At 37.7% G+C, this 26,940-nt stretch overlaps 1 protein-coding gene across 1 annotated transcript in view; it reads right to left on the reverse strand.

Moving 5' to 3' along the window:
• The window catches only part of LOC134655332 (atrial natriuretic peptide receptor 1), a 62,555-nt gene that overhangs the window by 22,712 nt on the left and 12,903 nt on the right, over positions 1 to 26,940 (reverse strand). The window contains exons 4-9 of the mRNA XM_063510783.1: positions 26,187 to 26,349; positions 20,576 to 20,707; positions 16,259 to 16,368; positions 11,688 to 11,876; positions 5,383 to 5,518; positions 3,745 to 3,836 (exon numbers count right to left, since the gene is read on the reverse strand). Coding sequence (XP_063366853.1) covers positions 3,745 to 3,836; positions 5,383 to 5,518; positions 11,688 to 11,876; positions 16,259 to 16,368; positions 20,576 to 20,707; positions 26,187 to 26,349 — 822 coding nt within the window. The remainder of the gene's footprint in view (positions 1 to 3,744; positions 3,837 to 5,382; positions 5,519 to 11,687; positions 11,877 to 16,258; positions 16,369 to 20,575; positions 20,708 to 26,186; positions 26,350 to 26,940) is intronic.

The following is a 26,940-nucleotide window of genomic DNA, read 5'->3' on the forward strand; positions in this document are numbered from 1 at the left end:
ACTTGAATGTCATTTTGTCTCACTCAGTGAGCAAAATCGCATTTTGCTGCTGCTGAGGTGAAAAAATATGATTTAATTTCATCTAAATGCCTTTTCCCAGCAGTGGGACAAAAATTAGACTAACAAAAAAAAACAAAAAGGTACCGATTTCACAAAACAGCTTCCTCCTTCTTTGAAGTCAGTTAAAAAGAATTATAGGCACAATTTTAGTAAAATTAAAGGTAAGTTACCTGATTTATCCACACGATCAATCCACAGTTATATTGTAAATTATAAGGTCTGTCTGTTACTACCTTCTCACAGCTTAAACACCTAACCGTACAAAATATTTTAGTTGTTTTTAAAACATAACAAACAAGTCCAAGTCATACAATTATGCAACATTTAAGATTGTTTTTCCAATTACAGAACTGTCAGCCCGTCTCACTGTCTTTATTACGGTTGCGTTCATAACAGTGATGCCATTCTCACAGCGCTAAACCTGTAGAAATTCAGATGAACATTTAGACCCCTGTCACCCTTTTTTAATTTGGTAACTTTTTGTTTCATAATTTATTATTTATTAATCGCGAAATAAAAAATAAATTGACTTACTATTTATTTCTGTTTAAAAGTACCTAGGTATCTTGCGTCATTCAATCCGTCTAAGGATTTTTTTAAAGATTATTCAAGGAACACGTGAATTTGCTCTCTAAAAATACCATTTTGCAAATTACACGTGCGGATGAAAACCATAAAAGCATCACCGATTGGGCCCTTCAGTGCTGGTTTCATAGCTAGCTGAGTGGGGTCCATGTCGTGAAGCCCACTTAATGTTCTGTTTCTCTGCTTTGTTGCCTGTACCTACATGTTCGTACATGTTTGTGATTATCACAAATATACAGGTATCGAAAGGATAATTATCAATGATAGTGATCTTGATAATTATCGCGCCGAGTATCGTGATTTTTATGTCTAATAATTATCGTCAGGATAATTATCGCGATAATTATCGTCAGGATAATTATCGCGATAATTATCAAAAAGACTATAATTATCTAGATAATTTCGAACACTGCAAATATATGTAAGTATTTTATCTTTACGATATCTTTAATAATTCAGTAATTTATTCTAAAATCAAAACAAAAGCCTAAAAATAATCTAGTTTATATGTAAAAGCTGTCCGCAACACAGGCTTCGTCAGGAGGCTACAAATGCAAATAAACAACATGCTTTACCTTCATCTACTATGCCCGTCACAAATACACTAAGCTAAGATAAGATAAGACAACTAAGCCCCAAGCATCTCAACGTTTTTATCTTAAACATTAAATTAAACAATCAATTGTTTAAGTTCTATCTGAGCGCTGCGTCGGACGTCTTTTGTTTCCAAACGAAACTCTGCGTCGGCTAAAGTAGGTCAGTCACTTGTCTAATCATGAATATTCACTCATCATTCACTGCGTTAAATACAGAAGTTGAAGAGAAACCACCTGTTCCGTATAATCAAAGAGTTATTGTTTGTAATACAGAAGTAAAGTCTAATAGCGTTATTCATAACTAGCTGTTGCCCGCGACTTCGTACGCGTGGATTTGTATATTGGTGGTTATATATTCTACATGAGCTTAGAACATTATGCAGCAAAAGATAGCAGTAGGGACTGTTAATCATTTGTTAATTATTATACACAACCTGGCTACGAAGTTTCAAGCCTCTAATTGAATAAAATTGTTCTCGATATAATCCCACCCAACCCCCAGCATATTTTCAAGTCCACTATTTAATAAAACCTACTACCTAACTACCTATTTACGAAGTTTGAAGTTCCTAGCTTAAAATAAAATTTGAACTCTCTACCAACTTTCACCCCTTCTTAAACCTTTTAGGGGATGAATTAAAAAAAAATTGAAATTACTTTTCATGTAGGTATTCTAATAATTTAGTCATTTTTAGTCATTTATTCAATATTGCATTGTCATGTACATAATAAGGTGTTACAATTTAAGAGGCCAGTTCATGACACCCTGTAAGGGCACACAATAGACTACTTATACTACGCTACTTATACTTGTACTTATATTTACAGTTATATAGGATTTTACTAAATGTTCATGCTTAAAAAATTGTTACAGTTTATGTCAAAAATATCAATAGGTATATAATGTTAATTTAATCTAGTTTCTAAATAAATATGCCTTTATAGAACGATTCAAGTCCCACACTCAAATAAATGTTTGACCTCCATACAAATTTTCAACCCCTTTTTTACCAACTTGAGGGATGAATTTTCAAAAATGCCGAAATTACTTTTTTTGTATTCTAATAATATGCCTTTATACAAAGATTCAAGTCCCGCACTCAAAAAAATGTTTGACCTCCATACAAATTTTCAACCCCTTTTTCACCAACTTGAGGGATGAATTTTCAAAAATGCCGAAATTACTTTTCTTGTATTCTAATAATATGCCTTTATACAAAGATTCAAGTCCCGCACTCAAAAAAATATTTGATGTGCATACAAATTTTCAACCCCTATTTCACCACCTTGGGGGATGAATTTTCAAAAACGCTGAAATTACTTTTCTTGTATTCTTATAATATGCCCTTATATAAAGATTCAAGTCCTGCACTCAGAAAAATATTTGATGTGTATAACAATTTTCAACCCCTTTTTCATCACCTTGGGGGATGAATTTTTCAAAAACGCTAAAATTACTTTTCTTGTATTCTTATAATATGCCCTTATACAAAGATTCAAGTCCAGCACTCAAAAAAATATTTGATGTGCATACAAACTTTCAACCCCCTTTTCACCACCTTGGGGGATGAATTTTCAAAAACTCTGATATTAGTTTTCTTCCCTTTTATTATATTACCTTTTTACGAAGTTTCAAGTTCCTAGCTTACAGTAAAATTTGAATCCCAAGACAATCTTTCATCCCCTTTTTAACCCCCTTAGGGGTTGAATTTTTAATAACGTTCAATTAATGTTATTTTGTAATCTTATATTATGCCTTTATAAGAAGTTTCCAATAATTTGTAATGGATTCCAACCTTCAACCCCTTTTTAACCCTGTTAGGGGATGAATTTTTAAAAACTTTGAAATTACTTTTCTTGTATTTGAATAATATGCCAAAAAAAATGTCCCGCAATAAAAAAAAAGTTGATCTCCGTACAAACTTTCAACCCCTTTTTCACTACCTTAGGGGATGAATTTTCAAAAACGCTGAAATTAGTTTTCTTGTATTTTAATAATATACCTATATTTTTGCGAAGTTTCAAATTCCTAACTTAAAATAAAATTTGAACCCCATACAAACTTTCAACCCCTTTTTAACCCACTTAGGGGTTGAATTTCCCAAAATCGCTTCTTATCTCTTGTACACTTTATAAATGCAACTTAGTGTGCAAATTTCAACTTTCTAGCTTTTGTGGTTTCGGCTCTGCGTTGATGAATCAGTCAGTCAGGACACGTGCATTTATATATATAGATGAACGTGCTACAACTACAACTAAATACAACCCCCTATTAGCTATTAGTAATTTATTTAATGTAATCTGTTATTTTGATGAATATTGTTTACTCCGTGGATGAGATAATTATTACATATTGTGATTTATTTGGCAACGCTTAGTACCTATTGATATCTACAACACTTGAGTTGATACCTATTCTATTTAATTAATCACTAACACTGGTACGTTTTTGCCCCCTAAAAACAGGGATATGTTTATATATCTAATCTAATGGTGCACTAACCTCAAACTTCCCAGTGACAGGATCCAAATCCAAGATGGCGTAGTCAGCATCGCGGTCTCCCACCGCGTCGATTCGCACGTGGCCCGTTATACCTACGAGTACAAATATTTAAATACAAACAAAAATTATACACAACAATAATCCTCCCTTAATTTGCTTCATTGACCATTTATAAATCCCTTATCCTGTTATTTTAAAACGTGGCTGTTTTAAGTACCAGTTTATTGAATCAACGAATCCGATCTTGATTTGATCAACCACCTTGAAGATCGCTCTTCTTGATTGGTGCACGCGAAATGAAGTTAAATACGCGCCAATCATCATGACGATCTTCAAGGTTGTATCAAAACTAGACCAAAACCATAGTAATTTACTAAATCAGAATAGACCTCCATGTCGATCACTGGCTCGTAAATTCTGCAAATAATATTAACAGGAAAATTACACAAAATAGACGGAAGTTTCAACAGGGTTTAAATTCAAATTGTTACTTTAATCAACAAATCTTGTTTCAAAACGAAACTTCCAGATTGGCTTGAAAATGTTGAACGGACTCGATTTTGTCGGTAAAATCAGTGTCGTATTGAATTCAAACAGCGCTAAACAAACGCTTGGCCACTTTCAGATCTCTCAAGGCAAACTGCTCTACGCGCTGAGGGGCTACCGCGAAAACCGAATTTCGCAAATTGCGGGGATCTTTCTCTTTTACTTCAATAAAGGCGTAATTAGAGTGAGAGAGAAAAATGCCGGCAATTTGCGAAATTCGGTTTTCACGGTAGCCCCTCTGAGCGTTACAATGTTGGGCGACTATCGTTTTATAAAGTTGATCATAGTTCAATATCTTCGGGTTGATTAAATCAAACAACTCTCAAGTACAAGCTTACAAGATGCACACACACCCAAACAACTCTCAACTACAAGATGCACACACGCCGCTTAGCTAACAATACCGCGCAAGTCAAAAATTGGCCATTACAATTGTATATTTAAGCAAATCTGACTTGCGCGGTATTGCGACGTAAGGCGACTTGAGGGTACCACGTGTAGGCACTACCGTAATACTTAATTTAGTACGGAAGCGCAACCGCTTATTAAGTGTCCATGTTTACGGCTTCAACTAAAAAAACAGGGATGAAAATGAGTTGTTGTGGTATAAAATGGAGTGTGCAACGCAGTACTGCTGCTCGTCGCGTAGCATTTTACATGCAAACTTGCACTTGTGTTGCAACTTGGACTTGGAGTACATAGACTCTGTGGTTAGTTACTTACCTACCTAGAAATTCCCGGCCCTCATCCTATTGGTGATGTTTTGTTACTCCCAGATATCACGTCCTTCGATCAAGGTATCATTCACCACAATGCCTCTTCAAGCTGGCAAAGCGGGAAGCGCCGTGAACCAAACGCAAGATGTTAAGTTCTTGGACCTCGAGAGCTGATGATAGTGAATGATCATGTACCTACTGATGTGACATTAAGGGTCGGTTGCACCAAACTGTTCGTATCGTTAAAGAGTTCGCAAAATTGTTATGTATGGAAAGTTTCATAGTATAGCGCCGGGGCGCGCCGGCTGACGTTGGTCAGTCCGTCAAATGAGGTTGGTGCAACTGGCCCTAAGTATGCTGGTGCTGGTTATTTTACCAAGAAAGTCCCGGCCCCACATGCGGTTGGTGATGTTCTGTCCGTCCCGGATATCTCCGCCCTCGGTCAAGGTCTCGTTCAGCGCCATGCCAAGAAGGTACACTCCGTCGTAGAACGCTCCAATGAAGAAGTTCACCTGAAATTATCTCAAGTTAGCAGTCACCTGCAATAATGTCACTCTTCGAAGGCCCCAAAAATAATTGACACGCTATATTATGGCTCTACAAATAAGATCGTGTCAGAGGGCCTACCGCGAACCACGTTCGACGTGTTGGCTCTCTGTCGCACTTGTAAATTCGTACGTAAGTGTGACAGGGAGGCAACATGTCGAACGTGGTTCGCAGTAGGCCCTCAGATATTTTTGCGGATTTCGTTGTGTAACAATAACATATTATTGCAGGTGACTGTACTTTTCTCGATAAGGGCCATTTTATTTAAAGTTGTCCCCTACACGATTTTTTTGTTATTTTGTGGATTTCTATGTTATTTCTACTCAGAATCACGAGCTCTTTATATCCTAATAGGAGACAAAAAGTGTCTCAAGGTTTTTATTCCCATTGCGTTACCATTTTTCATAGACTTTGTACCTATGGCGGTCATGGAATGGAAAGATCGAAAATGTATGAACATTTTGGGACACTGTTTTTCTCCTATTAGGATCAAAAGAGCTCGTGATTCTGAGTAGAAATAACATAAAAAATCCCACATTTGATAAAATGTTTAGGGGACAACTTTAAAAAATAAAATGGCCCAAGTAAGTACACAAACGAATCACATTTTTTCATGGAAGTTTCAAGGTACAGGGCATTAATCTAAATGGAGCAGTAAAATCTCTAGGGGCTACTAAAATATGATTAAACGTGATTTATGTTCATTTGATTATGCCAAAAATAAAAGGTTGCCTCCGTTTATATTTTTCAAGTTAAGTGTTTTACAACAAACTTTGCTACTGGTTCTAGTGGTTCTACTGGATCTACAGTTAGGTACAAGAGATTTAAAATTATGAGTAGGCAAAATGTTTTGATGTTGTTTATTGATTAAGGGGCCCACTGATTAACAGTCCGCCGGACGATATCGGCCTGTCAGTTAGAACAAAAAGTTGACAGTTCCGAACAACTGACAGGCCGATATCGTCCGGCGGACTGGTAATCAGTGGGCGCCTTTAGATTTCGTTGACAGATCATCAGGTGACAACCAAAACTCACTAATTACCACCACAAATTCATAGCCATAGTGAACCATAATACTAAAATAAGATCGATTTTTGTTTAATTATTTTTTCGTAGGTACTGAGTATTGGTTGTCACCTGACGAGATATATTTTTTATCAATATTTTATTGAACGTCCATTCATTCTCCTAAGAAACCTGTAGGTCATTTCATATTCCCTCGATTTTAAAAGAAAATTCTAGGCATGTAGAAATCATTTTCGGCTACGCTCATAATAAATGCGCCTCAAGAGAGCCGTCATTCTGTCGTAATAAAACGCAGAAGAAAATGCTTAGCAGATTCTGCGAGTGAATGCCGATTCACATTAATACGTAAACGAAAAATTTGTAATTTAGAGTATGTTACGCATTTGCTTTCTACGAATTTATTTGTTGTCATATTACCATCGTCAAAACTATTAACTTTATTGCAACTTTAAAGTGTACGTATAATCAAAACACAGGTTATTTTTAAAAGTCGCTGATCAAATGCTGGTCTGTTCGGAGTACAGCCTACAGTTTAATTCATCGTCCTTTTACAGGGCCCAACCGGTATAACATCGTTTGAAGCCAAACTGAAACATTTTAAGCGCTATCGTTATTTATTAGACGCCTGAAATATGACACGATAATCCCGGTTCACGAAAAGGCAACCCCGAAGTTTCGAATTCGAAACTAAAAAGATGAGACACGGGTAAAACGGTAGGTACACAAGTATACCTACCTACTGCTTGTTCGTTATAGAAACTTGGAGCCCGATTCAGTTTCAATAATTAGTTACGGTTTTGATCTTATTTAGCTGATGCTGATGGATGGTGATGTTGGTGGCGTTTTTTAATTATCTATTTGTTTTAACGTTTTAAATTTAAAACGTAAATTTATTGTCACATGTAATAAGTAAGTAGGTATATTTATTTTTATCAATAATTTAATGACTAGATTCTGACCGTAATGTTGTCTGCGAAGAATGATGACTTCCGTGATAAAAAAAATATATATATCTTATCTCGGAACCCAAACTAACTCCTGGCATACTAAATCGATTCAACTGTAAAGAGGTAAGAGATAGGCTGAATTCTAATCTAACACATTTTTGGTCCTTCGAACCACATTTGTTCCTTTGGGTCGTTATACCTACTCATCTTATATTTTTAGTGTATCTCAGATGTCACTGTTTATGTATGTAAATATTAATTTTAAGATATAATTACGTGTATCGTCGGCAAGCAATTCACACATTTGGTTAACCTACTTGCTCTTTGCTTAGCTTGGGTATTAGATCGATTGTAAGTAAGAGTCCACAAATATACATTTACTTTATACTATAGGTTATGTATGTATACATATAAAGGTCACTATCGACATTATAACATCCATCACTTTCGGACATGTGTCTAAGTGCTTTCTGTCATCTTACAGTGACAAATGTTATATCCCTAATATGATAGGTACTATCATACATCGTTCCATTATAACATTTTAAAGTCCAACCGCCCACGGTCCTACTTATTACATATAAGTATAGTACTCATTAAGTTCCATCCAATTTAAATATGTTTAATTGGAACAGAGTTGCATTTTCATTTCTCTTGAATATTAAATATCTTCTGCGCCATTTAGCTAATCTGAGCAACTTAAAATTTCTTTTACAGTACATATTTTAGGTTTAAAATAGCACTTTTCGTGCGTATGTCGAAACTTGAGTGCCATATGTACTGTAAAACGTTGTTCGATACACGTGCGAATAGGTAATTCGCAACTCGTGTCGAAAACACTCCCTTCGGTCGTGTTTTAATTTATCGCCACTCGTTTCGAATTTCCTCTTTTTCGCACATGTATCGAAAATAACTATTTTGATATTTTTAGTGCACCAAAAAATTATATAAAATGTACGTACAGTCAAGTGTAAAATTATGGGTGCATAAATCATCTCAAAAATATGTCCCATAGCTGTTATGTTCGCGAATTAAGAACATAATTATTTTTGAGTAAGTTGTCTACAGCTACACCCATATTTTTACACTTGACTGTACCGAGCATGCGAACAATATCTAATGTCTAAAATGCGATCAGACAAACTTTGAGTCGGACGTAATTTAATATTATACGTAAGTTAAACTTTTGTAAGTCAGATGGTACATTGGACCCTTGAAAGCATGTTCTGTCTCGGCTAGGGATTAATTTCAGATAGCAAAATTTACAGTAAATAGAAGTAAGATACGAGTAACTTATCTTATTAGGTGCAAGACTTTACAGTAGACTTATCTGATGGTCCCTAAATCCTAATGAATAAGGGTTTAGCCCTAACATGTGGCCAGGGAATAAAACTAGGCATTATATCTAGCCTTAGATAAATTCGAAGCTGGAATTAGGTAACAACTAACAACCACCCCATTGATGGGCAGACTTAGTCCCTTATTGTCAGTGTAGGCTTTATTTATGCCTCTAAAGCCTATCTGAGGGCATCTAAGATTAATTTGGGATAAAGTAGGGTTAAAACAAATCACAAGCTTAATTGTAAAAAGACAAAATTAAAAAGTGCGTTGGATATTCAATTGTAATTTTGTATACTTGCACCGAACTGAAAAGAGTACACAACATTGCTGAATGCTCGAAAAATATTTTATTTATTCTCTATCAAAAACAATCGCCTTTCTCCTTTTATTGGGAATTAGAAGATATATACAGTTATTTGATAGAGAATCAGAAATTCTCAAGCTACGAGTAGGAAAATCAATATTTGGCATGATAAGCTAGTTTACGGTCCATATAGGGTAATTCGCCATTAACTGGCCACCTGTTAGTAACTGGTCACCCTAAACTAAAAATGAATTCTATTTACCTATAAACAGAATTCATTTTAGTATTTAAGGTTTTAATTACTGACCAGGCGTAGGCGGCCTAACCAAGGTGACAATCGCTTGCGCTTCGCTATCGAATCGCTTTGTGTCTCTCTGTCACTCATCCATGTTAGTGTGACAGTGACCGTTGCGTTTCGTTCGCTACGTAGCGTTAGCGATTGGCAATGTTGCCTACGGGGCCAGCCTTCAATAACTAGCCACCTTATACTTATACTAAAATGAATTATGTTTATAGGTGAATAGAATTCATTTTTAGTTTAGGGTGGCCAGTTACTGGCGAATTACCCTATATTTATTATTTTCCATATTATTTAAGAATTCCCCACAATCATAATTAAAGACGTGAGATTTAGCACTAACTTAAACAAGAAATAGAAAGATCATTTATTTAAAAACTTACGTAACAAGATACAATTAAGATCAAAAACATTGATAATACGCTTATCCAAAGAAAATACCTTATGGGTAATAAAGTTTAGATACTATAAGTTAAGTTATCCCTTCAATCTATAAACGTTTATGGGCCAGAGGGTTAATATTAGCATACAATAGTTTCTTGGTAAACAATTTTCGGCCCAGAGACGGGCTGTAACTTAAACTTTATAACATCGTATCAACGTAGAACGTTTCTTTGTAATTTCTACTTTATGAAATTGGAATTAAATCGCAATTGATTTAGCGAAGGTGTTAGTTATAAATGTTACTAACAGGCCTATTATACATATACGGAATGTTATTGTGGTTTTGCCGTAGCCACTAGCCGTATAAATAGATAACTGATTTATATACCCCATACATTACATATTGAGTCTATGTTTTATGGATAAGGGTGCCAATATCGAATCCTATAAATATCTTATGGGGCATCGGAAAAGGATCTTATCGTAAGAAGAAAGAGAATTAATTGAAGGACGAGTTAAACCAAATAACACGCGCCCAGTTTTGTAGCAATTGTAGCATTGTCTTGAAAACATAATTTACATAATAAACAAAGCTTTAACCCAAACGTCTGCTTTACGGCCGAAATTGAACTCGTTAACAAAAATTTATACTACCGATTATATTACTTATTAATTACCTATTCAAATTTCACGAGAGTCGGTTTAGAAATATGACCTGCGGCGGTAGCACGGTTGCATTTTTATCACTTGTCACTATGCCTGTCACTTTCACACTTACGTACTTGTTAGAATGTGACAGGCATGGTGACAGGCGAGTTGAGGAGAACATCCGGACATACAAAAGCATTTTCTGCTGAAATCTTCGCTGAGCTTCTTTAAAAATACCTTTAAACAAAGTCGGAAGCAGGCATATATGTTTATCGATTGAAGTTGTCTGGAAACTTTTCCCTGTCGATACTAATATACATCGTACATCATCCGATCCCTCGCTTGTACAGTATCAGTGAACTCATAGAAGCGATCGTCCGTTGGTAACTTCAGCTGCAAGGCTTTGATAACGTACTTTAATTTGCATAACTGCTGACGTTATGTTTTCAACAGCTTTATAAATCATTAGAGCTCGTCTAAACGGTGCGAGAACTCGCATGCGGGTTTCATTACATTGCGTTATTAGATCGGTCGGCTGAATTGATGTAACCTCACTGCATGGTCCGGTAGGCCCTCTCGCTCAAGGTAGGTAAGCAGCGTAAAGCGTCAACTAGACACCAAGACCTAAGTTTGTCATTTTCACCGACTCTCTTTATTCGTCCTTCTCTGTTATAATGTTAATGTTTGTACACAATACACATATTGGCACAAGATATTACTAATCCTCTGCCCGACTTGCCGTAGTGACTGTATCAACATAATCCGACATAGGTATTGAAAGTCCAGTGCCGCTTATAGTATTGCTTCTCGGAACATTCAGAACTTCGAAGACGTGACCAGACGAGACCCAGATAGATTAGAAGCTGATTGTTGTCGGCCACGTGGATGGATAAGAGGGCGTGGGAAATCACTGACCCATTTGACCGTTGTTACCGTGAGAGATGCCTGAGAAATATCTATCCGGAAAGAAGGTCGTCGGTCGTCGATTTGAGAGCCTTGGTGCATAAAGCAACTTCATGCATAAAGATACCTGACTATCGCTATCGCTTCGACAACGAAACGCTTTGCGTCTCTCTATCGCACTTCCATATTAGTGCGACAGTAACAGTTGCAATTCGATCGCTACGGAGCGTAAGCGATTGGCACGTTGGCTACGCGGCCAGGAAGATAGCTTGTTTAATACATACCTCCTCCCCGTCCGAAAAGCTGTAGTTATAGTGCATTCTGGCCCTCGCCCTGACGGCATCCGCGAACTCGTCGAACCGGTCGCCTGTCGGTAACTTCAATGACACTCGTAGTAATGCTTCGTAGGCGGCCCGCGCGGCTGCGTCACGGTCGTCTCCCGCTGCCCAGCCAGTTTCATCCCAGTAGCCACCCTGAGACAAATAAATGTATGTAAAATTAAATTATATATTAACGTTATAACGTTAACCTTTAGACCGCCAAAGACGTCAACTGACGCTCGCGGCTACAGCCCAATATCAACCTTCGTGTATTCCGACAAGGTTCACGATGACGCGCCGCGCACGATAGGCGATGGCTTTCAAAGGATTAAATATGATGTCTCTGATATTTTGGTGCCGAAGAGCAGAGTAACCTACACATTTTTCAAGAGTGACCAATCCGTATCATCATCAGATAAACGGATTTAATAGGCAGATTTATACATATGCATGGTATTTGGTCCTCTAAAATGCGGAAAAATAAATATTGGAGAAGTTTGATCACAAATTAAGAGCCCATCAACACACTAGCGCCACAGCTAAATAATCGTGATTATTTCAATTTAACGAAAGATATTTATGATAAAAAAGCGGCCAAGTGCGAGTCGGACTCGCCCATGAAGGGTTCCGTATTTAGGCGATTTATGACGTATAAAAAAAAAACTACTTACTAGATCTCGTTCAAACCAATTTTCGGTGGAAGTTTACATGGTAATGTACATCATATATTTTTTTTAGTTTTATCATTCTCTTATTTTAGAAGTTACAGGGGGGGGACATACATTTTAACACTTTGGAAGTGTCTCTCGCGCAAACTATTCAGTTTAGAAAAAAATGATATTAGAAACCTCAATATCATTTTTGAAGACCTATCCATAGATACCCCACACGTATGGGTTTGATGAAAAAAATTTTTTTGAGTTTCAGTTCGAAGTATGGGGAACCCCAAAAATTTATTGTTTTTTTTCTATTTTTGTGTGAAAATCTTAATGCGGTTCACAGAATACATCTACTTACCAAGTTTCAACAGTATAGTTCTTATAGTTTCGGAGAAAAGTGGCTGTGACATACGGACGGACAGACAGACGGACAGACGGACAGACAGACAGACAGACAGACAGACAGACAGACAGACAGACAGACATGACGAATCTATAAGGGTTCCGTTTTTTGCCATTTGGCTACGGAACCCTAAAAAGGGGGCCGCTACGTACTGTATCTTGTATTAAAGTACCTTTTGAATACATCAAACTAGTTTCTATGTTGCTGGATTCGTCAATCTATGCAGTTTACAGATTGACGAACAGAGATGCGATTTATTTGAAATACTTCTATTTAAAATGCAAATACAAAATGCAAAATACCTATTTTGTATTTTGCATTTAAATGCCTTTTAGTAAAAAGCATTTTGTATTTTATTTGAAATACTTTTCGAGATGTATTTTGCATTTTGCATTCATTTCAAAATGCAAAATACTTTGTGATTAAGTTTAGCCAACATTACCAGTCAAACAAAATGAAATTAACGAATGACGCTTGTATTGCCGAATTTGACCGATAGAGGCGCCTACTGCTACTAGCCATGCCAGTCAGAGTGCGCGCCTTATTCGCTCCGTGTAAAGCACCCGTAGGGGAAGCCGAAACGATCGCAGCGCTTGATGTGGCCAATAATGACAAGATTGGTATCAGTGTTTCTGTCAATTCCCATACTTCTCAGTTATTTTAGCTTTATAATCATACTTACGATAAAAATTGGTCACGATAGCTATTGTGTGGTAAACTGCAATAATACTGGACGAAACCGTAATAGTAAATTTTATATATTTTCAACGCCAAGCTAGATATTAGCTTTTTATACCATATAGTACTATTCCAGGCTTAACAACGTAATGGCTAAACATTTTATCTAGTCTATGTCAACACAGAGTTTTTCTTGTATGTTAATAAAATAGCTAATGCAGTGTACCAACATTAAGTGATTGTAATATTAGTTATTTAAAGCCCGTCAAAAGCACACTTTACGACAAAGCACGTAGGGTTATCTGTCGTCTGTCACAAGTGTCACAACAGACATTGTGCCTTAAGCGGGAGAACATAAATTTTTAACATAAAATGTGTTGATTAAAACCTGTGAAAAAGGTCGTACGATGCTTTCAATTATAAAAACAATTGCAAGCATCGTACGTATCCCCAGGAAAAGGATCACTAAGTGAGTCATCAAAACATAGTGAAACATGCGTTTATTCATTGAATTTGTAACGAAACAACAACGAAGGATATTGACCGAATAATATAAAATACACAGATAATTCTTACTGTTTTCACTAAAGCAAAAACCAAGTGTATTTAACATTAAATACGAATAGATTCCGCACATTGTTAAGTACATTATAGTAAATATTTTTAAGGAATAATCTTTATTTTGTTGCGCTCGCTATTTGACAGCGCCGACCACGTTGCGAACACTAGGCGGCGCTGCCATCGTGCACGGTCTCAATAGTCGTTTAGACTTGCGGCTCGCGGCTCGGCTCGTGGCTCGCCTCGAAACACTCGCGTTCGGCTTGTCATTCGGTTATAAACCTTATGCCGTGCCGTTAGTGTTTAAATTATATTAGCTCGACGAGCTTGCGAGCCACGAGACGAGCCGCGAGCCCACCGCTTACACTCGCGTTTCATGGCGCGGCTCGCGGCTCGTCTCGTGGATCGCGCGAGAGTCTAAACGGGCTATTATGTCTGACTAGTGTCAATGTCAAACGAAAACGACGAACATGATCTATGGCTATGAAACGCAACGCCGCTGACGCCGACGATTCGATTTCACTGGTGAAGTGGTTACTGATTTGATTTGATTACCTACTTTTATGATATTGAAGTGTTGTTGTTATCCCTACAATACTGGAACGGCTATGTACTGTACTACAACAAGATAATTTAGATAATGTAAACATTTACATGATTTACATTATTGATACGCGTACCTACTGATAAATATGACCAAAATGTCATGCATAAGGTGCCATGTTATTAGACGTTTTTGTTCGGCTCGGCATTGTGTCTCTATTTCTCATGATAAATAAGTACCTAAAATAAATAAAAATATCTGAGATTTGGTCAAAAGGTATTTTATTTTGAAAAAGTATTTTGAAAATACCTATTTTGTATTTAGCATTTGAAATACAAAACGCAAAACTACTTGGTATTTTGCATTTGAAATAGTAAATCTGAAAAGTATTTTGCATTTTGTATTTAAATGCTTTTTTAAAACCATTTTGTACATCTCTGTTGACGAATCCAGCAACATATAGAAACTAGTTACACATATAAAATCAAATTGCCACAAAAATATATTTCGTCTCTCCACTGTTTTATTGTAAGTGTAAATTTCATTTCACAAAAAAGGGGTTAAGTAAAGATCACGGGAGTAAATGGAATACTAAAATGTTACGTGCTAAAAAATATTTACTCATCGGCAAAAGGATTGAAATAAGTGAATGAATTTAAAATTCTGTAGCTAGAGAAACAAAACCCAACTCACCAAATACTTGCTCAAATTTTCGGTCTTTGTTATCTAACAAAGACATTTAAGGCTGAAATTCACTTTGGGTCAATTTTCACTGTGAAATACGTTTAGACCTAGGTATAATTCGAATGAAGAATATTTGAGAAAAGCATTGGCTTAACCTATTTTTTATTGGGTTAACCTATTGAGGTTAACTTCTTTTTTTTCAACACACACAAAGGTTTATTTATTAAACTTCTGCCCGATTTTTGGGTACCTACCTACAAAGTACCTACCTACCTACTCAAAACTTACAAAGTCTTTAGAAACTGTATACAACAATCGCTTGTACCAGGAAGACAAACTCCTGAGGCCCTCCGGCAATACACCTCACAGCGATCTTCCTCCCTATCGCTCAGAGCTCGAATATGCAAAATTCGAGCTCTAAGCCCACCTCAAGTTTCCTCCTACTGTCATTTATCTAATCCAAGCACCTCCCACACATTCGATCAACAAACACAAGAGTTTCCGAGATGCTGTCGCATTAATTCACCAACTTGCAAGGTCTTACGTTAATCTGTGTGACCTAGGCTTTATGCAGCCCTGATGATATAAACTCTAAACCAGCCTTATTCCTATAACAACAAGTGCTAAAGTTGTTTGGTTATCTAGTGAATGCTGTCCGTACGGATTGCAAGACCATTAATCTAAAGACAAACAAGATTGAGGCAAGACAAGACACTAGGACTGTTTCTAGAAACAGAAAATGGTGTCGAGTTTAAGTCCAACTACTCTCAAATGTACAGTCATCATCAAAAGTAGCATATGTACAGTCACCACACGGGATTGTTATGCCATTTAGGGTTCTTGCTAAATTGGAAATTCTATAGCGTAAGTATTGCACAACCAATTTAGCTAGGACCCTAAATGGCGCAACAATCGCGGAGCGTGATGGTACAACATGTGGCAATGTACCCTACATTACATACAAAATATAATTGAAGTAAACATACACACAAATAAAAAAGTATGTCACCTGGAATATCTCCACGTCGAGGAATGCCCAGTCGCCCCGTGTCATGCCCAGCGCGTGCGCAGCGAGCAAGAACTCGCGCACCAGAGGCCCGCGCACGCTCAGGATCACCACTACGAACAAAGAAAGAATTGTACCTGATAATTATAGTTTTAACAAAATCACTTTTATTAAGAACTAGCGACCCGCCCCGGCTTCGCACGGGTTAACAAATTATACATAAACCTTCCTCTTGAATCATTCTGTCTATTAAAAAACCCCGCATCAAAATCCGTTGCGTAGTTTTAAAGATCTAAGCATACATAGGGACAGACAGCGGGAAGCAACTTTGTTTTATACTATGTAGTGATAACTTATACGTGTAAGTCTCCCATGGGAAATAACTCACATACCTACTCGTACTCCGTTGGCTATAGGCCATCTTGAAAGAATGTAAGAAGATCGGAATGTGGGAAAAGCATATGCCTAGGTACCTACGTGGGCCGCCTAAGAGAATGACGTCCTGTCGACATGGTGGACGCGGATCTGCGTGAATTCCGAGTCAACAATTGGCGAGAAGTAACACACGACTAAGAGAAGTGGCGTTGGCTTGTGTCGGAGGCTAAGTCTAATTTTGGTTCACTAACCTAACGGAGTACCTAAGTAAAAACTACTAAGATCCCTAGGTTTTGAGAGCCTCCTCATTTTAAAGTCACTTAAAAATAAACGCGTCTAAGTAAAATCATGTGATAGAACTACATAACCTCATTTCCAACCCCGCGTCTTGTCAGTTCGTCTATTAAACGCAAACCACTGAACACAACATCCATTTATTTTCCCGCTTTGAACTTTAAACGCAGCGTATCGCTTGAACAGGGTATTCGGACAAAGCTAAATTAACTTTGCCTTAGTTAGACTTAGATTAATTGGGGAGTTGTTTACCTACGCGCCTTTTATTTTCACTACATACTTATTATAAAACAATGTCGCTTCCCGCTGTCTGTCCCTATGTATGCTTAGATCTTTAAAACTACGCAACGGATTTAGATGCGGTTTTTTTTTTTAATTACTAGATAGAGTGGTTCAAGAGGAAGGTTTATGTATAATTTGTTAACCCATGCGAAGCCGGGGCGGGTCGCTAGTATCTATATAATTAAATGTTTGTAGTTCCTTTACTTCATATTACTCTTCAAAAGTTAAAGAGCTTCACTAAGAAAGGATTTATTGAAATTTAACCCCTAAGGGGTGAAAATACTTAGGGTCGTATCAAAATAAGATAATAAGAAAACATTATCACACTGTTAAACCAGAATTGGTCTCATTGTAGCACTCGTAATAAATCAACTTCTAACAAGTGCACTTGGCATTGGAACCGGCTAGAGTTGTAAAGAGCTTTCTACTAACTTTGAAAGGCCAAGTGCCTATACCCAAGTGTCTATACTCGTACCAATTATAGTAAAAGGCATTGAGAAGAGCATTGTTTGTAACTTGTAGAAATACGTATTATGGGTCATAAACGTTCCAATGTACCAACGGATCTATATCTAAATCCCTAAAGTCTTTTCTCGTATCGATGCATTCGCTAATATTGTTTGTCATAATGATCAGTTGTCCTAACACTAAAAACCCTAATTTTGGTTATCCTAATGTTGATTACTTATCCTAATGTTATTATGCATATTTTCGTTTTTGCGAGGGTCGCAGTTAAACCCTAACCTGACCCACTTTTGTGGCAGCAAGTTCTAAAACCTAACCATTTTTCAGAACCTTACATTATGGAAAATAATCGTTATGACAATTGATCGTTATGACATGTGCCCATTAGGACAAACCGGTTAGGGCAAGTGACTTTAGGACAAACGTTGTTAGGGATTCAGAATGACACCCTGTACCAACATACCTCTCTTCTCTCTTCCAAGCTATATATCCCACATGGTGATGAGGTCAGCTTTCCGTGTCTTTCGCTACATACATTTTATACATACCGCCCACCAAGTACAACATGGCCTTCATCATAACCGCCCACCATGAAGTATCCAAGGAACCAAATCAAAAGTGGTGGGTTCAGTTTTCTTTAACACACTCTTGTTTATTATAACGAGGTATTTGATTGAAGCTTTCTCTTCGAAACCAGAGTCCAAAATTGTACATGATCCTTCGAGCCGGATTGTACCAATACCAACATATCTAATGATAGTAAAAAGAATATGGTTGTCTGTAAAGTCAGTTTACGGACGATAATTTTGCGTGATAACGTCATAAGAAAACATTGATGAAAAATTGCATACTTTTATACGTTACCATGGAGATCTGTCCACAACGTTACCATGGAGATCTGTCCACAACGTGACACTTTTTCGTGCATGCTACCGGTGTTCATCGATTTATAAGACTCAATAATTTTACGGTTTAGACTCACTTGTTTTAAGTCACTCGCGCGAGATGTTTCGGAGAGCCTAGCGTGAGCGAGCAGCGTTCACGACGGCCGCGTATCGCGTGACTTTAAACAAGTGAGTCTAAACCGTAAAATTAATCATTGTTAGTATGTCTCACAACAGTTTAAATTCGATTTATAAGACGTTATTATCACGTCAAAAAATTTTTTTTTTGGCTTTCCTAAATTCACCTCTATATTTAAGCCAAAGGGGAAATATACATTTGAGGATACCATATTACCTGTTACCTATCCACGAATTGAATTTATCCAGCCGCTATATTTACATAAAAACAATTTATAAAGCCAATTCCAGCGAATGAGAAGGTTAGTAATAATATTTGCACAGTATAGAACCCTTACCATGAGTTTAACACGGCCGTTGACTAGCAACTAAAGAAATGACGCTTAGCGCGAGGAAATTTCGTACATTGATCCGAATGTTCCTGTCTCTATCACTCGCGCGTCATTGCGCGGCATGCTGTCTCACCCATGATGACAGCGGTCAATGACAATGTGCGATCGGGATACCACTATATAGCCGTCGAAAACTCATAGTAAGGGTAGATAGATGTGGGGTCCCTTTGTTTCCCATAAAGTTTTAAGTCATAATGTATTTGTTTGTCATATTATCACCAGTCATAAAAATGAAACCGTTAACTTTTCAGAATTTTCGTCATGTTATCCTATAGTTGGGTTAGGTTAGGTTAGGTTTGTTTTATAGCAATCCTGAAAAGTGACGCGTATCTGAACCAAATAAATTATGACTAACGAAATTGCGGGCAAACAATAGGTACATTATGACTTAAAACTATTTGGGAAACAATAGAGACCCGTAGATAGATACACGTTTGACGTATATTGGTACTCGTAAAGCTAATTGCATTGTGTTTGTTTTATGTAATGAAGACGTGTACTGTCTCATTAGCGATGAAGAGCAATTAGTAAATTCATGCAAATATTATCGTCCACACTGTTTGCTGACAGTACGTAAACCTTATTGCAAGGGCATAAGATCCACCGAAGGTCAGTAGAGTATTATTATTAGTATTAGGTACTCCGAGTATTATAGTACATACCTATTACTATTGTGACAACGTGGCCTATAGGTATTACAATATTTGAAACGGCTAAAATCACGTTTGATGTATGGGAGTCCCACTTAAATATTTATTTTATTTTGTTTTTAGTATTTGTTGTTATAGCGGCAACAGAAATACATTCTGAAAATTGCAACTGTCTAGCTGTTACGGTTCATGAGTTACGGCCTGATGACAGACAGACAGACCGACGGACAGTCTTAGTCATAGGGTCCCGTTTTTGCCCTTTAGATTCGGAACCCTAAAAAAAGACTCATATTAAAATAAAATTAAATAAAATTATTATAGGACATTTTTACACAAATTGACTAAGCCCCACGGTAAGCTCAAAAAAGCTTGTGTTGTGTACTTAGAAAACAACCATGACTCAGGAACAAATATCTGTGTTCATCACACAAATAAAAATGCCCTTACCGGGATTCGAACCCAGGACCGCGGCTTCACAGGCAGGGTCACTACCCACTAGGGCAGACCGGTCGTCAAAATATAATGTAATAAAGATAAGATAAAGATAAAAGATAGTTTATTCAAGTAGGCATAATTACAATGCGCTTATGAACGTCAAATAAAGCTAGGTAGACCGGCTCCAACCCTACACCTCTGCCCCGAGAAGATTTAAATCCCCCCTCAATTGAAGGAGGGTATCCCAATATGGGACCGGCAACAAACTCGGCGGGACACATATTTAAAAAAAAATTACATCTTAATATAATTAATGTATAAATATTTAATGTACATATAATGTAATGTAATGTATAAATATTTATGTGTATAAATAACATTAAATGGCATTATACAGGGTGTTACCTCTCGCGTACATGCTGACATCCCGCAGTAGGGCTTCGCAGAGCTCCCGCTGGCGCTCCTGCTCGTTGCCATCCAGCTCCCGAACCGCCTTCAGCACGCCCTCCTTGCGAAGACCCCATTCCAGGCTTTTACCTGTATGAATGACAAACTTTTCTGTATAGGCTGTTGAAGATTAAGGTAATAATATCTGGGTGATCGAGCTTCGCTCGGAAAACATATAAAAACTCGAAAATGCGCGTTTTCCCAGAGATAAGACCTAGCTAGATAGATTTTTCGCCCCCGAAAACCCCTATATACCAAATTTCATCGAAATCGTTAGAGCCGTTTCCGAGATCCCCGAAATATATATATATATATTATATATATATATATATATATATATATATATATCGGCGACGGATGGTCCCGATGGCGGTGGGCGCGTGGGGGTAGTACCTAGATGTATTACTTCACAGCCAAAATAGTAGGTATGCTACAAACGCATGAAATAAACATTCGGACTCATTAACCATACTAGTGCCTACTATATTTCAGTACTAAATGATGAAAAGAACTAATTGCTATTAGAATGTTGACTGGTTAAATTGCAAATAAAAAGATCACATGAAATCGTTCAAATCTTTATTTCAGTCAAACTAAACCGGTTCCAACCCTACACCTCTGACCCGAGAAGATTTAACCCGGCAACAAACTCGGCGGGACACATCTTTTCAAAACAACACATAGTTTCTTTATTTTACAAAAGTAAGCTTATAATGGCACATAAGAAATCAAAATAACACTTGGAATAAAACACTTAGCTAAACGGTTAAAGAACGTAAGAATCTATAAGCTTTCAGAATAATCCTTCAGGTGTAAGCCTTCAGGAACGTAGCGAATTAGGCACGAGCTTGGCTAACGTCCGATCTCTAGCGCGGTCCGATCAAGAAGAAGGAAGCCAGTTCCAGCGGCGGAGCCAACCGCTCCCGCCTCCAAATTCAAGTTGGTAAACCTGCCTGACCAGTCTACCAACATAACGACAAAAATGCCTGCTCGTGCCTACGTTCACTCAAGATACCCCTCTTGACGTTCCAAAGCCTTCTACCTGTCATCTTAGTTCATCAATACGCCAATAGATGGTGGCGTTACTCTCTACGCAACTTTAGGATTCCGTTACAAGCAAATAATATGTAGCCAAACATTGCTAATCGATTTTATACAGGCGTTTAAAGCTATGAACTGTAACACTGCAATACGTCCTTCTGGTGTCTCGCTCCGACACGGCCGTCCTGCGTTACACACGTCCTCGTGTGTGGGTGTATGCATTTGATACTGAAACAAAACATACAGCACAGTATCTCATCGCTCGGTCATTCCTGACCAACAATTTGGGTCTCACTCAAATTACTATTAAAATCAAACTTTGTCATCAATCAAACCAGAAAAATAATTGTTCAAAATTACTTTAACAATCCTCAATTCTCTAGTCAAAAATAGTCCATCAAGCAACGACTAAATAAAAAATACTCGTCAATAATCATCGCCGCTTTCTAACGGATGCACTCCAATAATCATCGCCTCCATCTGGCGGATATTCTCAAATTTATGTGAAAACAGAACAATCCCAAACATCAAAAACACAAATCATAACAGCTCTAATTCATTGCTCGACAGTATCACTACTATTGTCGTCAATATCAATTTACGGGGAAATTATCTGGCATTAAAAAATAAATTGGTCATATGTGATCTAAATTTTTGTAAGACATCTTAAAATAAATAACATTCTGAATTGATAGTTCCAATTTTACTCATATGAACACAGTACATAAACGGGAATTCATTTTTAACAAAACAACACCAGTCCTTCGGTGCATTGCCAGTCCTTCGGCAGATACCAGACCCTCGTCAGAAGTAACCATCTCAGCCGCGTAAGTGCTACTCCTCGCAAAGAGCATTCTGCACATAAAAAGCAGACCACGTGCACCTCTTACATGCTCCGGCACTTCTGATGCGGTCACTAAACAATACCCAGTCCATCGGGCATACTTTCAGTCCATCGAAAGCAAAACAGTATTGCCCAGTCCATCGGGCGTGCCTTCAGTCCATCGAAAGCATGACAGTATTGTCCAGTCCATCGGGCGTGATTTCAGCCCATACGAAAGTACAAGCTTTCAGTCCGTCGAAAGCAAAACAATGTTAACAGTGAATTCCAAAAAAAAAGAAAATAAAAACAGGTCTTTAAATCATGTTACTCAGAACCATTGGTACTATCAGCGTCAACTGATCAACTGAAACTGAACATTACTGATCAAAATCACTAAAGATAGCTTTCTTCTTTAGCTTTAACAACAGAAACTCGCTCAAGACTTCTATGCAGAAGTAAAACATCTCAAAATAATCCCAACAAAATGGGAACTGCTCACCAGCTTAACAAAGTATGATGCACGCGACCAAGTCAAAGGTGGTGGTGGTGAGGTCCAACCCAAGCACGGAGGCTGATCCTTTCCGCTTGCCGTTGCCGTTGCTGCGGCAGATTGCGAGAGACACGATGTGGTTCAACATAGCTGGCTGTTACTGAAATCATCATTTGCACGGTATCAGGTTTATCATGTATGCAGGCTAAACTCAAAAGGTTTATGAAATGCAAGGTAGCAGACACAAAAACATGTTTCCAATGTACACGGGACTTCAAAAATCTCAGAATAAAATGTAAACTTCAATGAGTGCGTTTTATTTAATTCCATGAACAAACAAACACGTGTTCCAAAAATAAGTAACACGGTAAATGGGCCAATACGAAAAGTGACAGCTTATTAGTTACGTTCGACTGTTATGCTTCGCCATTACACTCAAAATAAAATTCACTAATAAACAATTGGAACGAAACCTGTCCTTTTATTTCCAAATCTCCAGCACAGAAGATACTGCACAGCCGCCTCTGTATCACGGGCGCAATGGCGTCCGCAAGCTCGCTCGGCTCCGGCTGCAGGACACTGTAACATTAATTTTCATATGCGTAGCTCATGTTTCCATAGTATACACGATTTGTGATCTATCACGGCATTACGAGCAATAATTTGTCGCAATTTTATTAATTACTAAACATTACAGGGTAAAGATTACATAATGCTTGCATTGGCAAATCAGCAGGATCAATTTCTAACGGTGCATTGTATTTTTATGAAAAAAAAATATTTTTTGAGGGTAGATGCACAAGTGAGCGATGAAATAATATCACGTCGCGACAGCCAATATTTGATTTTAATTAAAAATATGGATTTCACATCAAAATAACTTAAGATCACTTAGATTTCAACGGATTTTAAAAATTAATTGTATTTTCAAATCAATTATTGAGGGTAGATTCACAAGTGAGCGATGAAATAATATCACGTCGTGATAGCTAATACTTGGTTTTAATTAACAGTATGGATTTCAAATCAAAATAACTCGAGATCGCCTCGATCTAAATGGATTACAAAAATTAATTGTAAAGAAACGCGGCGATACCAGAGATGACGTCACGTAACGACCGCTATGCTCGACTGCCTCAATCATAATTCACAATTTCACAATAATTCTCACCAAATAACAATGAATTACACTCACCATTCAATCAAGGTTAGACACGTGAGCTTACCATTACAAAGTGTCCAGATTATGGAATGTAGGTCACCAGAAATACACCACGCTCCCAGGTGGCTGTGTAAGCAATACATGAAACTCCGCATCTATCCCACTTGCTGATATCGGCGACGGATGGTCCCGATGGCGGTGGGCGCGTGGGGGTAGTACCTAGATGTATTACTTCACAGCCAAAATAGTAGGTATGCTACAAACGCATGAAATAAACATTCGGACTCATTAACCATACTAGTGCCTACTATATTTCAGTACTAAATGATGAAAAGAACTAATTGCTATTAGAATGTTGACTGGTTAAATTGCAAATAAAAAGATCACATGAAATCGTTCAAATCTTTATTTCAGTCAAACTAAACCGGTTCCAACCCTACACCTCTGACCCGAGAAGATTTAACCCGGCAACAAACTCGGCGGGACACATCTTTTCAAAACAACACATAGTTTCTTTATTTTACAAAAGTAAGCTTATAATGGCACATAAGAAATCAAAATAACACTTGGAATAAAACACTTAGCTAAACGGTTAAAGAACGTAAGAATCTATAAGCTTTCAGAATAATCCTTCAGGTGTAAGCCTTCAGGAACGTAGCGAATTAGGCACGAGCTTGGCTAACGTCCGATCTCTAGCGCGGTCCGATCAAGAAGAAGGAAGCCAGTTCCAGCGGCGGAGCCAACCGCTCCCGCCTCCAAATTCAAGTTGGTAAACCTGCCTGACCAGTCTACCAACATAACGACAAAAATGCCTGCTCGTGCCTACGTTCACTCAAGATACCCCTCTTGACGTTCCAAAGCCTTCTACCTGTCATCTTAGTTCATCAATACGCCAATAGATGGTGGCGTTACTCTCTACGCAACTTTAGGATTCCGTTACAAGCAAATAATATGTAGCCAAACATTGCTAATCGATTTTATACAGGCGTTTAAAGCTATGAACTGTAACACTGCAATACGTCCTTCTGGTGTCTCGCTCCGACATATATATATATATATATATATATATATGCAAAAATTGCTCGTTTAAAGGTATTAGATTTATAAAAGGATTACGTATTTATTTATAAAATACGTGTGACTACTTACTTAAAACATTCCCCACCCAAACATTTACTTATTTTAAAAAGTATGTACCTAAATTGAAGTCAATTCAAAGTATAGTCAAGTCAAAGTACTTATGTACCTAAATTGAATACAACTATGAATAGCTTCACCAGCAAAATATGTTTCTGTACGGGAATATCTTTCCAATAACACCTTGTTATACCATATTTTATGCGAATAAAGAATTTTCATTTCATTTCATTTCATTTCTAAACTTCTACACACATTGTAAATAAATAGAGCACCATTTTCCTAGGAGGTAGGTATTGTATACTTTTTATGATCAATTGCTTCACAATCTTCACACACGTTCTCTCTACATCCTTTGTTTCAATTTTATCCTCCACTGCATTTGTATTACCTCGTATACATATTAACAAAACAGAACGGCTTATGTTTAATGCAATCTTCTTACACTTACGCCCTTTATGCTTTCGAAACAGGAAAGAGAAACTGAGGCTTCATGAAACACATACGCGTTAACCTTGCCGTTATAAGGCTAATCCCGATACCCCTGTATCCGTGACGTTTATATACTGTTCATTATAATGCATGGCTACCGAAAATGGAGGTTTCGTCTTTTTGCCTTTTTGTCGCTCTTGCATTTTCGCTTCCGCTTCAGAGAAACATACTGGTGAAAACGCGTATATTACTACGACATCCAGGTGAACGTCGGGTTATTAACTAGCACTAAGTATATACATTACCGCTTGCCCACGGTAAGTGAGAACAGATCAGACTTGTCGAGCAGCAATGCAACATGTGTCCAGCCGAAGCGGTCGAACACGCTGGTGAAGACGCGGGGCAGGCGGCACTGGCAGTACGAGACCCGTGTGAGGGTCGGATGTCGGATACATCAACAAACACATTATACATTACCGCTTACCCACAGTCAATGAGAACAGATCAGACTTGTCGAGCAGCAATGCAACGTGCGTCCAGCCGAAGCGGTCGAACACGCTGGTGAAGACGCGAGGCAGGCGGCACTGGCAATATGACATCCGGGTAAGGGTTGGATATTTGCCCTTGTCGTTGAATAGGGTTTGAGGCTGCAACAAATATATTAATTGAAAAACATTAGCATAAGGCTTCTACAGACACTGCAACAAATCGCATGCGATTTAAGATAATTGCATGGTAAGTAGAGGCAACGAAATCAATCGATCGATCAAATGCCGCAATGTATTGCAAATCGCATGCATGAATTAAAAGTCATTATAAAAAAATGCACTAAAAAACATAATCCGCAACTAGCAACCCGCCCCGGTTTCGCACGGGTTCGACAAAACCTAACCAATTTATACACTTAAACCTACCTCTAGAATAACTCTATTAATGATAGGTGATAACAGCATGAAAATCCGTTCAGTAGTTTTTGAGTTTATTGCGATCATACATACCTACATACAAACAGACAGACGCGGGGACTTTGTTTTATAACTGTAATGTTGAGATGACTCCAAAAAGCATAAGTGCAATCTATTACAGAAACGTTTTAAAGTCTCGACCCGTGCTAGCAAATGCCTAACTTTTTAATAAGAACCTTGATAGGTAGGTACCTACAGATGTCAGTCATAAATCTTTAGAGCAATATCGCTCAGCTGAAAGAACTCCCGTTATTTTTACGAACGCGTATCTAA

Source organism: Cydia amplana, chromosome 16 (assembly GCF_948474715.1).
Source record: "Cydia amplana chromosome 16, ilCydAmpl1.1, whole genome shotgun sequence".
Classification (NCBI taxonomy): domain Eukaryota; kingdom Metazoa; phylum Arthropoda; class Insecta; order Lepidoptera; family Tortricidae; genus Cydia; species Cydia amplana.